This window comes from Alligator mississippiensis, chromosome 13 (assembly GCF_030867095.1).
Source record: "Alligator mississippiensis isolate rAllMis1 chromosome 13, rAllMis1, whole genome shotgun sequence".
Lineage (NCBI taxonomy): Eukaryota > Metazoa > Chordata > Crocodylia > Alligatoridae > Alligator > Alligator mississippiensis.
This window is the reverse complement of record NC_081836.1, coordinates 6,916,883-6,934,327: the sequence shown is the minus strand read 5'-3', so window position 1 is coordinate 6,934,327 and position 17,445 is coordinate 6,916,883. Positions and strand designations below refer to the sequence as shown.

The 17,445-nt window shown below is 43.8% G+C and overlaps 2 protein-coding genes across 4 annotated transcripts in view; one reads left to right on the top strand and one right to left on the bottom strand.

Annotated features, from left to right (window-relative positions):
- Positions 1–1,134: 1,134 nt before the first annotated feature.
- LOC102575984 (arylacetamide deacetylase-like 4) lies at positions 1,135–9,432 on the top strand. The gene is made up of 4 exons (XM_006264478.4): positions 1,135–1,290; positions 3,762–3,978; positions 5,453–5,516; positions 8,633–9,432. Exons 1-4 carry the CDS (start codon positions 1,135–1,137, stop codon positions 9,405–9,407), a joined length of 1,212 nt encoding a protein of 403 aa, XP_006264540.1. The 3' UTR covers positions 9,408–9,432.
- Positions 9,433–10,600: 1,168 nt separating this feature from the next.
- LRRC38 (leucine rich repeat containing 38) overlaps positions 10,601–17,445 on the bottom strand; it is a 258,878-nt gene continuing 252,033 nt past the window's right edge. The window contains exon 6 of one of the 3 annotated variants that reach the window (XR_009456174.1): positions 10,601–11,984. The gene's annotated coding sequence lies outside the window, so the exon portion shown is untranslated. The remainder of the gene's footprint in view (positions 11,985–17,445) is intronic. The other 2 variants (XR_009456175.1, XR_009456184.1) reach the window with 2 other exon arrangements.

The following is a 17,445-nucleotide window of genomic DNA, read 5'->3' as shown; positions in this document are numbered from 1 at the left end:
TGGAACAGCCTCTCTCATCTGGCAGGCAGATCAGGGCCCAACCCTGGGGGGGGCTGCCGGGGCTGTGCCAGTCCTCCCGGGGCTGTGGGCCCCCGATCTGCCTGCCAGATGAGGGAGGGAAGCTGGTGCTGTCACCTGGGACTGGGGAAGGGAACTGAGCCCAATTGCTCAGGTCCCATCCCCAGTGTTACGATCAGGCTGGGGAAAGGAAGTCAGCCCAGCTGGGCTGAGTTCATTTCCTTAGCTAGATGGTTGCACTGGGGAGGGGAGCTCAGCCCAGCTGGGCTGACTTCCTTTCCCCAGTGCAATGGTCATGCTGGGGTTGGGAATTCAGCCCAGCTGGGCTGAGTTGCCTTCCCTACCCGATCACAGGGCTGGAGTGGGAAACTGAGCAGTCTGGCTCAGTTGCAGTGCCGGGGCTCAGTTTCCTTCCCCTGTGCTGTGATCCCACCCCAGCCGCAGGAGGTGGAGAGAGCCAGGGCTGTGCTCCCTGCCTGGCTGAGCCTGGAGCTGCTGGGCACGCAGCCCTGGTTCTCCCCTGTCTCCCACCACCTGGCTGCTGGCTGCTTTGAAACTTGAAATATTTTGAAAGTTTTGAAACATTTCAACTAGCCTCGTTTTGTTTCGAGGCTGTTTTGAAGCCATTCATTGCATTTCAATTTCGCTGTTTCGAGCTCGAAATGAGTCGAAGCAGTGCCGAAACAAAACAGCCAGCAGAATTTCGCGCAGCCCTAATATACAATCTTTTTAGTGTGACAGGGTGGTAACCAATGCCATCCCGCTCTGTTGGGAGCCACTGGTTGAGCAAGTTATGTGCCTCAGCCATACCAATGCAATGAAAAATTACGGTGAGATGCATCTTCCTACAACACACATACAGGTTTTGATAGCTGACAGCAAACTAGAGATGGACACAAATATTAATAATTGCTTTGAGAAGCCACTCCCATTTCTAATGTAGACCAACTGTTATGTTTTGTACTTTGTCACATGACTACATGTACTTACTAGCATTCCTAGGTGGTGAATGAGAAGAGGTAGGAAGGAAGCTTTAAATTCTGTAACTTTACCTAGGGAGACACTTCTGGAGCCACAACAGCTAAGATTGAGTGGTTCGTCCCTTAGCACAGGGACATGGGGTTCATCAGAGATATCTTTTTTTATCCTATTAAGTTTTTGTTGGCGTTCATATTGCATTATGAACACCCCAAGGCGGAGATCCCTCAAGGACTTGAACAGCGCATAAAGGTTTTTCTTTTACATCACTTCCTGAATTTCGGACTTGGTCTGGTAAGTGTGTTTTGTTGGAATTGGTTGCCTGATTTCATTTCTGATAGAAAGGTGCAAGCGGCTGGGATTTTGTAGAAGCTGATGTTGAAATATACTGCAAAAAAAAATCACAAAAATATCCCTGCCAGCTAGATTCACTCTAACAGGGGAAGAAAATAAGTGGTGACTGTAGCTGTAAAGTGCATGGGTACTTTGGTACCCAGATGCCTTCCCAGGCTGCAAGCGAAATAAGCTGCCTTTTGTGGTTGTTTTTGTGAAAGGTTTTGTTGCTTGCTGCTGTGTGTAATGGAAGTATTGAGGGAAAAGCAAGTTGGAGAAAGAACGTGTGCGACCGCCTTGTGAATGGGGTGCATTCTTCAGCCCTTCTGGCATCTTGAAAAAAATTGTTCTGTGGTTGGGTCCAGCTTTGGTGAAGCTGTCCCCTGCACTGAGGACCTTCCTCTGCATTGGATGGAGTTTTACTGCTTTCTTGAAGCTGCTGCCCTCAGGTAGGATCATGTTTGCAGGATGAAGCAATGTCTTGGATAACCAGGGCCAAGCACATTCTGGTCTTTGAGTACCAGCACAGAGTCCTCATGTTGGATGCTAAACAATACAGACACTAATTAAGAAAGCTGAGCGGCCAGATGACTCACAAGATAAACTGAAGCTTTCAAAGAGGAATCCACAGTGTCACTCTGACCTATTGTGGTCCTTCTGAGTTCTTTGCAACAGAAGAAATGCCCAATTTTTTGGTTACAGTCAAAAAACAAGTAGCGACTGGGATCCGGTGTTTTCTGAGGGGTGCCTTGAATCTGAAAAAGTTGAGAACTGCTGATCTAGATAATGGCAGCATACTGATCTCTGCTCTCTTTTCCAGCCACTTCACTCCCACTTCTGTTCCATTTTTGAAAGGCCGCTGCTGCATATGTTTTCTTGTAGGGTTGTGCGAAATTTCACTGGCTGTTTTGTTTTGACACTGTTTCAATTCATTTTGAGCTTGAAACAGCAAAATTGAAACAAAATGAAGGGCTTCAAAACAGTCTCGAAACAAAACGAGGCTAGTTGAAATGTTTCGAAACTTTCAAAACGTTTTGAGTTTTGAAGCAGCCAGATGGTGGGAGAAGGGAGAACCAGGGCTGCGTGCCCAGCAGCTCCAGGCTCAGCCAGGCAGGGAGTGCAGCCCTGGCTCTTCCCGCCTCCTGCGGCTGGGGTGTGAAGCTGATCACAATGCAGGGGAAGGGAAATGAGCCCCGGCACAGTTCCCCTCCCCAGCTCTGGAATCGGGCTGGAGAAGGAACTGAGCCGGATCACTCAGTTTCCTTCCCGAGCCCTACCATCGGCCTGGGGAAGGCAACTCAGTGCAGCTGGCCTGAATTCCCAACCCCAGCACAACCATCACACTGGGAAAAGGAAGTCAGCCCAGCCGGGCTAAGTTCCCAACCCCAGCCTGATGAACTCAGCCCAGTTGGGCTAGCTACAGCAGCTAGTCTGTGTTCATATTTTCAAGATCATCTTTACAACACTTATATAACAAAGAGCACCTTTCAAAAATACTCCCTGAATGTGGGAACATCCATTTTGGTAAACAGCTAAATATTTGATGAAAGAGATATTGAACTATTTGTCCCTCTCAGTGGACATAATTATACATTAGTCAGTGCTAATGTAACAAATTGAAAAAAACTAAGCATTAGTGTTTGACCTAAGAGCTAATTTATGAGCAGGGGGAAAGGACAGAACGTAAGGAACAGAAGAGATCCACCTCAATCTTTACAGAAGAAGATGAAAAATGGCTAAATGTTTCAGGGATGGGACTAGCTATCAATGCCAGGGAGCTGATGAAATGGTTTCTCTACTGGCTGTCTCTGCCCACTGTTGTACAGGGTGGTTTAGGCAGGTGTGTGAGCGCAAAGCGGGCTGCGTACCAAAGCAGCTGGCTGTATGAGTGACTTCTGGATGAGGAGTTTTACAAAGCCAGGCCAGGTCAGCTCTCAGGGACCCCTCACAAGCATAAAATACGTGCCCCAGGCCCATACATCTTGGCACAGGCTCATCTCCTTTACTTATAATCCTAAATTGAGCATGGCCTTTATCTCTTTCCGTTCCCTTCAGATCTGAGCCACCCCCATTGCCCAACATATGTATGCGTGACATGGAACAGTTTGCATGCAGGTGGGACTTCAATTGCTTAAACAGTTCAAAACTTACAGGCTAGGTACAGAATTTACACTTTTACTGGTATAAGTAATCAGAAACAGATCTGGACCCTTAACAGAACAGAAATTTAGTACGTATAGACTGGTTTAAAAATGGCAGAATTGCTGAATTTAGAATTGCTGTGAATTTAGAGAAAGAACAGAGAAGTGTCTTGTTAAGTGCTTGTGTGATAAAGTTGATTGCAATGAGAGATTCACCCTTCAGTATGTTGTTGAAACAAACTGCCTAGGATCTGCATGTTAAGTCTGGTTTATATATTTTTTTACAAACAGGCAAAAGTTTTGGACAAAGCAGGCCTCTGCTATGAGCATGATGTCCTGCGATTTTTAGTGGATGGTATACCACCACAGAAGACTAACAAGCTTTTAATTAAAAATGTGATGTTCAACAATTTAACCGTGAGGATCTACCAGCCTAAAGTGCCGTCTGCCGGCCTGCGGAGAGGAATCGTTTATTGCCATGGAGGAGTTGGCCGGTTTGGAAGCATTAGTAAGAAATTCTGGAATTATACAAAACTAGAAACTAAAAACTACAAAAATTACTGTGGAGTTCTTTTTAGGACATGGGTATTCTCAAATGCTACCATGAACGGGAATTAAAAAAAAAATGATTGGTATAACCAACTTCTTTAATATAAAAGCAATCTACTTCTATTGCTGTTGGTTATAGCTGTGTTGGAAGAAAATGTTCTTTTTGGGTAAATGTGGTCTCTTTTATTAGACCAACTAAATAGTTGGAAAAATTGTTCTTTGCAAGCTTTCAGGCACCGCATAGAACGAGTCTACCTATCTACTTCTACTTACACTTAAGCAGTGTCATGCAGCTGAGTATTTTCTTGAATGGCAATCTGTACTGTTCAATGATTTCCACCCTTTGGTCATTTGTGTCTTACTAATTTACTAATCTAATGAATCCCCTCTTATTCTGGATACTAGAGAGAGAAATTCAGGCTTTGATCATGCCACATCTCTTGGGCTAAAAATGGATGTCACTTTTGTTGTGGCATTTTTGTTGGGTCCATGCCACATCTCTTGTGCTAAAAACAGATGGCATTTTTGTTGTGGCATCAGCCTTGCTGGGATGTGTTTCAGCACAGCTGATCTGATTGATGAACAAAAACAGAGGCCTAATCCTGCAGGACAATGACCCCTGGTGCCATGTCCCAACCTGGGCATAGCAACTTGATTTTCAGGGTGCATACCTGGAAGCACATGAAGGGGAGCCCATAGAGGTTCTCTCCTCCCCACTTACAGGCTGTGCCCTGATCTGGGGTACAGCAGCATGAAACACATGTCCCGGGAATCACTATGGGTACATCAGCACGCGTAGAGGTAGGAACTGCTTTGGGACTGCCTGCCTGGGGTAGTGGAGAGCATGGGCAGCCCAGGGCTGCTGGTGATTACCCACCATACACTAACAGATATTGGCTAAGACTATTACCACAAATTGTAATGACCTCAACTTTGGGTATATGTGGTGCAACAAAGGGCAGAGACATCTGTTAGCTTGGGGTTTGTACCACTATAAATATTTTATAGCGGCACAAAGGTAATAGTTGTTTGCAGCCTAGCAAATATAATCCCTGGTTAGAAGCTGTGCCTGAGTTCCTTTACCGTTGAAAATTTCCCTCCATGGAGGAATCTCTTTAAGAGATTTCCCATTATCCTGAGCAGTCTCTCTCATTTTTTGATTAAAAGAAAAAAGAAAAAAAAAGCTTTGAGTTTATCATTCAAAATGCTTCTCTTCCTTAATCTTGTATAATGACAGGGTTTGTCTTAAATTCTTTCAATTTCCTTTCCCAGGCAGAGAAGGAACAATGCTTTTTAAAATAAATCATAATTCTGGTTGCCTGATTTCACAAGGTGCCTGGCACTTGCTGGCTGAAAACCCAGTCCTTTAAGGCACCCCAAGTTGGACAAAATATTTCATCAATGCATCTCATTTAAGCGCTTTTATTTTGCAGATGCCTATGAGAGAGTATGCCGCTACATCTGCAGAAACAGTGACTCAGTGGTTGCAAGCGTTGAGTAAGTGATCTTGCTCTAGCTGCAGTATCTGGGAACCATTTATTACATGTCACGTGTGGGCTTGAGCATCTGCTGTGTACCCCAACTCAGCAACTGGTTCTTGAAAGGAGAAAGTGGATTAGCAAAAGAGACATACTAGGCATGTCTACACGTTCATTAATGCACCTTAGTTACTGTGCATTTACTTTAGTACCTCTAATAAGAGGTACTAAGTGAATGTGCAGTAAGTAGAGTTACTGCGCAGTAGCTCCAGTGCAGTTTTTTTAGTGACACTTACTGTGCATTAGCCTAATAACACTGGGCAGTAAGCTATTAGCACAGTTAATACCTGCTACACTACTACATGGTATTACTAGACTAATGCGCAGTAAGCATCTTGTGTAGATGTGCCCACTGATTCCTTGTGCTCTATGCTTTGCTGTCTTGTTGAGCAACTTGGAGTAGACCAAGAAGATGTCTGGTTTAGAGCCTAAAAGAATGGACTTATAGTAGAAAAAGGACTTGAAACAATTAAAAAAGCATCCTTTTAGCAGGTATTGGGTGTGTGACCTCTTCACAAGAGAAGGTCTTACTCCCTGCAGGGTGACATAGCCAGGTCAACACTTAAAACGGTGGTTGGCCAGCACATTGGGAAATACAGCGTGACTTTTGGATCACAAGCCAGAAGTGCTGCGGGCAGGGAACAGCTCTGCCGAAGGATCTCCTAGAGTGCAATTTAATTTGCCTTTGGTCATTCAAGTGGCTGGTTAATGGTCTTCTAAATACTGTTTTTGGCACCTGCACGTGTATGCACTGAGTGCAAGTACCACGTGTACAATCTGTTGCAGTTGACAACCATTACTTTCTGTCCTGTCCTGTCCTGTCCCCTGCAGTCACAGAAAAGACACTATCACCATCCCCTTTACATTTGCCCCTCGGGTATAAGAAGACATCACATCCCCTCTTATCAAATAACAGACCTTTCTTATCTACATGTTCAAAGAGCATCATTCTCTCTATAGATTTGCACTCATTATTAAGAGCTCAACAGAGGCTGTTTTCAAAACCTGTCACAGGTCCTCTCGATCCCAGTGGCCGATTAAACTAGCCTGGTTAAAGCCCAACACTGCCTATAGCCAAGGGTACAAAGTCCAGCATGACATCTTGGACTCCTGAGTCTAAATGGCCACGTACCCGTTAACAACTGGGTTAATTGAGGGGGCAGCCCTTTTATGAGGCTTAAATTGACCTCTCTGGAATTTGTAGAAAGACACCATAGCTGTTCTGCAGATAAGTCCCCTTTCAAAGCCATATCCAATCATTTTAGATTATTTAAAATTGTAATTGATCTTAGCATGTCCAAAATACTTTTTTTTATGCCATGGTGACCTCTGTCACAGCATGGCTGTTCTAATAATTAATTTTTTATTTCACTTGTAGTCCAGAAAATTTAGGGGGTAGGAGACAGGGGGCAAGAGAAAAGTTTGTTTTGGTTCCACCCAAAAGGAAGATCCTCTAAAATTGCTTGGGGAGCTGAAAATTAAAACACTTCATTTTTGACAGAACAAGAACTTTTTCTTTGCCTCAAAATGAAACGTTTCACTGAGTTAAAAGGATTTTGAAATAAAATGGAAGAAATATCTAACCCACCAGTAATTTTGAGTTTAAAAAATTGAATGGTTTGATAAGAAAAAAAAAATATTGAATCAAAATGTTTGACTTTTCAAATTCTCGTCTCCAAAACTATTAACTAAAATCAGTGCACATGGGGGAAAAAATGACAGGTTTTTTAGAACTGAATCACTGCTTCTTGTGAAAAAGATATTTCATCTGAAAAGTGTTGCCCAGCTCCAGTTAAGAGCAAATACAAAAGAGCAGCCCAAAGATGTTTTATTGGCCTTACCAGACTCAAGGATTTTGCTATGGATTTGGGAACAGCATTCTTTAGTAACACAAGGTCACCTACTGGTGTACTCTATCCACTAACGGGGTGCTAATGTACATGTATGACCCATTTACCCGTAGATAGTCTTCATTGCAGAAGTCCAGCTACATGACCCTGTGTTGGATACCAGGAGTTTCTGGAGAAATGTAGTTCAGGCAATCAATGTGGAAAACAGTGTGGCCCAAACTGTAGCTCAGCAGCATGCATCCCATTTTAACAACATAGCTTTAGTCCTGCTAGGCTGAGGCCAGCTGGCTGGCTGATAGGAGGAGGTGGCCAGAAGAAGGCTTGGCTGTCTGCACTTGGAAGGCCAAATGGAATTAATAATGATTTTTTTTTTTTTATCCTGAAACCTTTGGCTAATCCAAATGGCATCGTAAACTGGTAACCCCCCCCCCCACAAAAGTACACATCTGTGCATATTTTAGTCCTCTGACTTTTAAGAGCTAGCTATATAAGTGAATAATTGTGGTTTGTCCAACCCCATCTTTCATATTTCTGGATTAAGGGTTTTATTTATCCTCATTAGGTGTGGAGAGACAAATGACCTGAGGAAAAAATGTTGTGCTCTTTGAATTATATATACAAAAAAATTGCATTGGTTGCTCCTTAAATCCAGGACTGGTGGAACTAAGCTAATACCTGGCTTAGAGCAGTGGTGCTCAACCTTCGGGCCCCATGGACTGGATGAGTGGCATGGAGCCGGTCTGCAGGCAGGATCCCACCAGTGGGGTCAGTCTGTGGGCTGGATTCAGGATGGGGTTAGTATCCAGGGTCGGTCCACGGTCCACTGCAATTAATGCTGACACTGCACTTCCACCACCAAATATCTATGGGGGGGTCTCACAGACCAGATGACACGGGCAGGAGGTTAAGCAACACTTCCAAGCTTCTCCCTTTACAAATCTTTTGTGATCCAGAAGACAACGGGATAGCTTTAACATTTTCAGACGTTTACTTTCTAAAATCCTGTTCTTGAATATTTACTGGAGGAGCTGTAAAAAGTTAGACTCCGGGATTACAGCCAGGAGGCTGGTTACTGGTTCATACCCTGAAGCATTCAGGAAAAATAAGTCATGTCAGCCACTGCCTGAACCATAATGCAAAATTAGAATAAAAAATAAATAAATATATTTGACTTTTCCTATCAGTCAGATACAAGGTAATTTAAATTCTTTCTCTGGTATTTTAGGTATCGCTTAGCTCCCGAGCACCCATTTCCAGCCCAGTTTGACGACTGTCTCGCTGCTACCATCCACTTTATGAGGACGGCAGAAGACTATGGGGTGGACCCCTCTCGCGTTATTGTCTGTGGAGACAGCAGTGGAGGCACAATTGCTGCTACTGTTTGCCAGGCCCTGGTGGACAGAACGGACCTCCCCAAGGTGCGGGGACAGATCCTGATCTACCCATTTCTCCAGGCTGCGGACTTTAATTTGCCTTCATATCAGCAGAACGAGGACGCTCCAGTCTTATTAAAGAGTAGGACTCTTGACTTTGGTTTCAAGTATTTGAATCTGGACCTATCACTGATAGATGATCTCCTGAGAGGTGCTCATATTCCTGAAAGTCTAAGACAGAAATACAGTAAATGGCTGAGCCCAGACAATCTCCCTAAGGAATTTAAGACAAGAGGCTACAAATCACCTCAACTGGCTCCATGTAAAGAAGAGGTGTACGCCCTGGCCCAGTCATTTATTGGGGCAACCTTTTCCCCACTTTTAGCCGAAGATGCCATTATTCGTCAACTCCCCGACTCTTTCATTTTGACCTGCGAGTATGACGTGCTCAGGGATGATGGGCTGCTGTACAAGAAGCGACTGGAGGACAATGGTGTTCGAGTGACCTGGTGCCACCTCAGCGATGGCTTCCATGGTGTGCTTTTTGCAGTCGACTATGGGATTTTATCATTTAAGGCTGGATGTAGAGGAATAGACAGGACAGTCAACTTTATAAAAACTTTGTAAAAAACCCCCACCTTTTTCTTCAGAGCTGGGAGCATGGCATTATCTGTCCAAAGTCACTCCTCTCAGCCATCACAGAAATGTCGAGATACTCTCTGCTGTCAAAGATTTGGTCATGTCCATCATTGGAGCTCCCCTCTTGCATGTTGTTCGAGGTGCTTGAGTTGGTGACTGCTGTTTCTTGCCGCGTGTAAGTGATGTGGTAGGATGACCTGCAGATTCACAGACTACTCGCTTCCTGGTACTCAGCTTCTTATGGCTGTTAGTTATACCCATGAAACACTTGGCCTCCCAGAAAGAGACTGGTGCAGTGCAGTGAATGCTAGGGAGAAAAGGCGGGGCTTGGTAAATGGCACTGGGGCTAAGTCTGAGGCTGTAGGAGGATGAATCTGCAGGATAAGTGGAACAATGAACTTGGGAGAGCTGGATCTAGTGCTGGTTCCAGAAGGGCCTAAATTTGATTGAGTTTGAATCTAAGTGAAGGCTGCAGGGACCTAGAGAACTGAAGAGATACGGGGATACAGGCAGAGGAGAGATGGTGGAAGGAGAAGGGAGACAGAACTGGGAGGAGCAGAACAGCACAAATTATAAGGTAAAAAAATGCAACCAACATTTAACGAGGAGCTCGATATTAATGGTGCCTGTAGACATGCAGGAAGGTTGCTCCAACATGCTGCAATTACAGCACATTGGAGCAGCCTCGATTGAGTCTGCTGGAGCATGCTAAATTGGCGCACCTCCAGCAGCCTCCGCGTCTTGTGTATCGGTGTCCCTGCGCTTCAAAATGGTGGTGGAGGAACTTTAACCAAAGCTCATTTGACAAGCTTTAGATAAAGTGCCCCCTTGGTCATTTTGAAGCATGAGGATGCTGATACACGAGATGCTGTGGGTGCTTTAATTAGAGAGGCTCTCAGAGTTACTCTAATTAAAGGCCCCCCCCCGACCAACTCCCCTGGGCATGTGTAAAAATGCCCCTTGGGCTTTCAAGATAAATTTAAAAAAATGTGCACCAGGAAATATAAACAGTGTGACTGGGCACATCTACATGTGCGCTTTACTGTGGAGTAGACTAATTAGCTCTGCAGTAAAGTGTCACTGTTAACATGTGCACTGCGACTAGGGTGCAGTAAATTAATTAACTCTGTAAGATGCAATGCAATCTCTGTACTAAATAATCATAAAGGTATCTTTTGCTCAGCCACTGCAAAGAGGGGCTGGCACTGTAGATCCTGGGCCAGCTGTATCCAAACAGAAAGAATTTTGATTAATAAATTCCCCATGGTTACATCAGTCAGGATTTTTCAAGAAAAATGAAACACTGCTTTGCAAGAATTCTGCATATTTCTTTGAGGCTTGAAACAGGGAGTTTGTATGTGTGTGTGTGTGTGTGAAAGAATGACTATGTTTGATCTGCTTGGGGGTAAATGATCTTAAATGGCTTTGCATTTAAGTAAGAAAAATAATGACATTCAATTATTTTGGATTTAAAACATTAGAATTATTCTTTAGTGGCATTTCACTCCCAGCCATGTGACTCAGTTGAAACAAGGCTTTTTGCCATTTAACTCAGAACTGTATTAAGGATTCATATTTGATAGACGCAGTTCACCAAGACTTCTCCCCCTTTCCTACCCCCTCTTCTATCTTTCTCTCACAGGGCCTCTGATCTCCCCTGCCACACATTTCCATTTTCACAGACCAACATTTTGCATACTGGCTTCCATTCTACCCAGGAGAGGTCACAAAGAAACAAAAAACTCTCCATATATCTGAAGATGGGGGTTTGTACCCAAAAGCTTGCAAAGAACAACATTTCCAGCTATTTAGTATGTCTAATAAAAGATATGCAGGGGTGTAGGTTGTAGGTTGTAGCCGTGTTGGTCTAAGGACATAGGCAGACAAGGTTCTATTAATTCATTAATTCTATAATTAATAACTATTCTCCAACTAGTTGGGTTGGTCTAATAAAAGATATCAGATTCACCCAAGGAACCTTGTCTGCCTAATAAAAGATATTGCATTTACCCAAAGAAACTTGTCTGCCTATTCTCCAAGAATAACATTTAATAAATTGGTCATTTTGCTTATTGTACTCAATGTTTTACTTTATTTTATTTTACTTTAACTAACACCACTTTTCTTTCAAAGTATCTTGCATTTTCACTGCTTCTTCATTGGTCCCCAATACCAAAAGCTAATTGTCATTTATCATATTATCACACCTTTTATCTTGATGTTCTCACACCTTTTACCTTAATATGTTAACATTTTGAACCACTCAGTTTTTCATATTTCTATATTGAAAATGTGCCTGGGCTTATACCTTTATAGGAATATTTGTTTCTAATTAATGCATGAACACATTGCATCACGGTAACTTTTCTTGCATTAAACCAGCGTTTTTCAACATGTGGTCCACCAACCCCTGGGGGTCTGCAGGCTATGACTAAGGGGTGCATGAAAGACGACTGTGATCAGTCAAAAATATGTGAATACCCACACTTACAGTTCAAAGGGGTTTGTGTCTCCATTCAAAATTTCCAAAGGGGTCTGAACCTCCATTCAATTTTTTTTAGGGGTCTGCGAATGAAAAAAAACACTGCATTAAACTAAACCGCAGTCACACCTTCGCCCACAATTATTTTGTGTTATTGCAAGCACATGCTATTCATCACTGCTAGATGTGAGGGATACCAAAAATCAAAAACAACTTGGGAGAATGCTGCATTGAACATACCTGGAATGCAAAAGTAAAGACTGTTCTAGACGCTGGCTCTAGGCCTGGGAAACTTCAGCTTGGTTCATTCAATTCCCTGTGCACCTTCAGCTGTTCCCTGTGCATCTGTAACACTGTTCTTTACTTTCTGCCATACGCTGTTGCACTGAGCTGCAGCGCTGAAGCAAACACTAGCTACCTTCTAATCTGGAAGTGATTTCATATAGGCCCAGATCCTTTAGATTAGGCATGGCAAACTCACCTGGCCCTGCAGCCAACTTTGTTGTTGTAGAAGATGGATAGGTATTAATGGGAGTAAATGATGCTGACATATGTAACTGGTGCCTCCTGAATCTCGGAGGGCACCTGCAGAAGCTGCCAGTCCTGTCAGGGGGGGCACGTGCACCCCTGTGCACCCCTACCAGTCGCCTATGGATGCTGATTAGTGCATGGGGTTTGGGAAGAAGGGGGCAGAGGGATGACTGAAAGGAAGAAGGGGGCAGAAGCCATGAGCTAATGGGGTGGTATATGGGTGGTGGCTGAGCATGTTAGGCTGGAAGAGTTGGAAGTGACTGGGGGAAGCAAGGCAGTGGCTAGAAGAAGTTTAATTTGCAAGGGTGTCCAGGAACTGGTGAAGACAAGGGGATGAGGAATGGCTAGGGTTCATGTCTTGAGGAAGGGCTGTTGATAAGTTATTTACTAAGATTCAGATCATTTTGTAAAACACTGAACTCATCCGTGATGGGCAGGGCATTAAAACATTATTAAGAATGCCATGTCAGAGCATCATTCTTATATAATAAAGGGCTTAGTCTGTCTGTTCTGCATGAGCCCCCCAACCCCACCTTGCTCCCCCAGCCCCCCATGGGTGCCCCACCTGGGCCAGCTCTGGCCCTTTAAGGAAAAAAAAAACCCGAAAAAACCCCGGGACTCACCACTCCTGCTGGCAGGGGGTGATCCCCGCTGCCCCACATTGCCCCACACCATGTGGGGGGCTCTGCAGGGGCCCCTGAAGCCCCAAGGCCACTGCAGGAGCAGTGAGTCCTAGGGCTTTCCTCATTCTTTTTTAAAGGGCCGGAGCTGGCCCGGGTGGGGCACCCGGAGGGGGCTGAGGGAGCACGGGGGGTCGAGGGGTCATGGCAGAGCCCCCCCATGCAGCGTGGGGCAGTGGGGGGGGGGCAGCAGGGATTGGCCTCCTGCCCGGCAGCACCCAGTGAGCACCAGGGCTTTTTTTTTTAATTACAGGGAGCTGGGGTGGGTGGGGGAAGCCATGGGTGGGGCTGAGGGAGTAGGTGGGGGTTGGGAGGAGTCCCCCATGGTCCCAGCCCCCCTGCCCTCCTCCCCCATCCCTAGTATTTACCAGCTCGCAGTCAGCTGCAGCAAGGGGGACTGCCCAAATCATCAAAGCTCTCTGAATCTTTGCCGAAGAGTTCTCCAAATTTCTCTCCAAGCTATACCAATATCTATAGATGCCCGGTTGTAATAGTCTGCAAAATGTCACCTGGCTGGTTTTATTTAAATTTCTTTGTTTCACCAAAACTTGTGCAGCTGGATTAAATCAGCTCTCTTGTGGACTGGGAAGGTGGCAATTACTTGGGATTTATTTTCTTGGGAAAGTAAAAGGGAGGAATCTTTATCTCCTTTTGGTTCCTCATTGTGGAATGCTATTCAACACTGGCCTGGTTCTTCTTTACCTTAGTTATGGTCTTCTCTGACAAGGTTGTTTTGGTTTTACAAATTATCTAAGCATTTTAATAAAAATGTATCTAGTATAGCAAAATAGCATCTAATACATTTGGTTGCACCAATCGTTACTAACTAGTGTTTTAAGATTAAGCTATGATATACTGTATTTGGATTATTTAATGTATGGTCTTCCCTTATAGCGTCTCTTTTCAGGCCTTGTGCTTTGTTTAATTGTGTTTAGTTAGACATGTGAATGGCTTCCTTTACTTTGCTGACCATGCTAATTGTCACATCTGCAAAGGTTCATGCTACAGTCACTCAGAAACAAGCTTTGGGGCCTTCTGCTTAGCCACACTTCTGCAGATTGGTCTAGGTCCCTTGACCAAGGCTGGCAACAAAGCTCTGCTACCACAAATTAATTATTTTCTTCGCTGTAAAAAGAACAAAGAATGAGAGGATGAGTCCCTACACATTAGATGTGAATAATCTAAGTACTCTTAAACCTCCCCTAAAAACATTAGTATTTTAGGTCTCATTTCACTCCTTGGAGCCATGCTATGCAGTCCGAGTTTGGGACTGTCTTAATTCATCATACATTTTCTGAGGCCTGCAGAAGACTGAGGTGGTTGTTACTCATATAACTGTTATGGAAAACAAGTCCAGGAGGCAGAGCTACGTTTGTCAAGCATTGGTCACTAGAGACACTGGACAGCAATCTCCCAAAGACACGTGCTCAGGGCACATCCCACCCATTGTTTTAGTCACTGGACCTTAGCGTTTCTGCTCTTTATCGTGCCTAGTCAGTGCCCATCTTATTGCAGGAACATGCCAATTTATAGGGCAAGTAACAATGAGCTTAAATTGCCCCAGGGAAGATTTGAATTAGATGTTGGCAAGAATTCCTAATTATGTGGTGGTTAAACAATGAAAAGAAATTCCTAGAGGGGTTAGGAGTTTCTGTCACTGGAAGTTGCTAAATGTAAGGTAGAGAAATATTTGTCTGTGATGACTTAGACAGATATGATCCTGGCTTGAGCAAGGGTGCTAGAGATGATACACTTAGATGTCTTCCATTTCTATTAGTCTATGCTTTTACATCCACAACATATTCTTGGAAGATATCCTGAAAGAGCGCAGTGTTCTGAAGCATCAGAAACGGCTGAGTCTAGACAATATACTAAAGACATTTAAGATCAGGGTTATAAACCTCAACTATCTACTTCAGGTTCATATAATCCACTTTTTTTAGCTGAAGATGTCACTGCCTATACCATGAAGCCTGCGTTTGAGTAGTATGACATGGTCAAAGAAGATAGATCATTGTACTAAAAACAACTGTAGGACAACGGTGTTTAAAGAACTTGGGACCACATGGAAAATGTATTCTCTGGAGAGAGATTGCTACCATCTTCTACAGTTTTCCTCTCACCCTCCCCTTTGTGGTATGTTACCCTTGGGTCTGTTCAGTCCTATGACTTGTAAACTGTTTGAAACTGGGAAGTGATCTTTCTGGAGGGAGCACCTGGCAAAGCTGGCAGTATTTTAGGTCATCAATAATATTAACTTCTAAAAAACAGTAAACATGAAAAAAACAGAAACTGAAAAACAAACTATGCAACCAAATAAAATATCTAAGCAGCGTTGCCTACTGTCTGCAAATTTATGGTCAGACCGTGAAAAAAATGGGCAAAAAAATCCTGTCCATAAAGTCCTTAGAAATTCAGGCATCTGCAAAAACAAGCACACAAAAACACTAATCTATCTGGAGCTTGACTGAAGATCCCTTATGGGGAAAGTAGCTGGAAGCAAGCACCAGCTTGTCTGAGCATGAGCACAGGTCCTCCACAGAACATTGTGTTAGGGTTGGAAACCCTTTGTGAAGATGGCTGGCCTCTGTTTGTAATGATAGGTTAGATACTATTGCCAAAAGTTCTGCAGTTTATTGATTTATTCTAAAACTTCTGTTGTCACTTCAATGTGGTCCAACTCTTCAGACCTATCTACTAGGAAGGAATGATCTGGTATGGGGATTTTCTTAGTATCTTCTGTGGTAAACACTGATGCAAAGAACTTGTCTAGCTTTCCTGCTATGACCTTATCAATCCTGAGTGCACCTTTTATACCGTGGTCATCAAATAGTCCCACCAATGGTCTTGCTGACTTCCTGCTTCTAATAATTTTTTTTAAAAGTTTTTCTTATTAACTTTAAGTAATCATAACTCTGGGAGAGGTGAAATCTTTTATTAGACCAACTAGATAGTTGCAAAAAGTGTCTTTATTTGCAAGCTTTCAGGCACATACGCCCTTCCTCAGGCATAGGAGAGTGCAAAGACTATAAACGTTTTCCCAGGTGGAAATGAAAATGCATCTTTCTTGTAAACGTTAACATCTTTTGCTAAACACTCCTCATATTCTTTTTTTGGCTTGCCTTATTTCATTTTTAAACTAAACCTGCCAGAGTTTGTGAGCTTTCCCATTTTCCTCATTCAGTCACAGCTTCCATTTTTTTGAAGGATGCCTTTCTGCCTTGTATGGCCTCCTTAAATCTGCTATTAAAGCATTACTGGATCTACTGGATGCCTATTTCCCTTGTCTAACTATATTTAACATTAGGGTAAGTTGAGGTGAGAAATAATTAGACATATTAGGTTTGGATAAAGTTCTGGCCTGTAGGCTACAGAAGCATGGGGAGGTATTATTTTGGGTAATTTATCATATGTTCTAATTATATGGAGCAGGAGCAACTGTATATATTTATCTGAAGCTCTTTTGCATTATCCTTTTTCTGCCCTGCTGCATGTGGAAAGCTCCTAAAAAGCATTGATTCATGGGCTGCTTTATTAGTCAAGTCATTCATTTATGTGCAGTTTAACCAAGGTGGAAAAGAAGATGGTATGTGGAAGTGTAACCAGGTAGCTGGATGCCCAGGATAGCTGTGACGCACAGGGGCAGTGGTGACTTCCGGCTGCCACCGCACTGTCAGCACGATCATGTCACTGAAGCAGCATCTGTTTTTTTCCTGCTGTTTTTCCCCACCCAAGCTTGTGCTGGGGGTGGTTGTCCTGGTCAGCCTGTCCTAGTTACACTACTGGTTGCATGCACGTCGTATCCCTTTTGCACCTGAAAGCCTGCATTCGCTTACTGCTTGTTTGTATCCCCAGGCTGATGAATGGGTAGTTTGACTGAATTATACACAGTGCCAGCAGCTTTTTCTGTGCCCGTCTAACAGATTCCAGGGTCAGACTCTGCACTCATTTCCCCAAACGATATCAAATTAATTGTTGGGCCTGAAATATTTTTATCTTCCACCTGCTTGCTAATCAGGACCTGTGTCGTGTCTATGGCATTTGGGCATCATAGAGGAATCCTTTTTGTTAATGATGTATTTTGGTGTCAGAATCGATGGTATTCTTCTCCTGATCCTTACTCGCCCAGGCATAAGAAGGCAGGTGGGTACCCGGGGCAGCTGCAACACAGGGCAGTAGGTTTTTCCACCTCCCGTCTAAGTCAGCATCTGTCCCAGTCATGCCACCTGTTATGCTACGGCAGGGGCAGGCAATTATTTTGGGCAAAGGGCTGCTTACTGAGTTTTGGCAAGCCATCGAGGGCCGCATGACAGCCAGCCCAGCGCAGATAAAT

What these genes read in the sequence shown, in the direction of transcription:
- LOC102575984 (XM_006264478.4), top strand. Translation starts at nt 1,135, where the DNA reads ATGGGGTTCATCAGAGATATCTTTTTTTATCCTATTAAGTTTTTGTTG. An exon ending in TGAATTTCGGACTTGGTCTG is followed by an intron (nt 1,291 to 3,761) that starts GTAAGTGTGTTT and finishes TTTTACAAACAG; the next exon opens with GCAAAAGTTTTGGACAAAGC. An exon ending in TCAGTGGTTGCAAGCGTTGA is followed by an intron (nt 5,517 to 8,632) that starts GTAAGTGATCTT and finishes CTGGTATTTTAG; the next exon opens with GTATCGCTTAGCTCCCGAGC.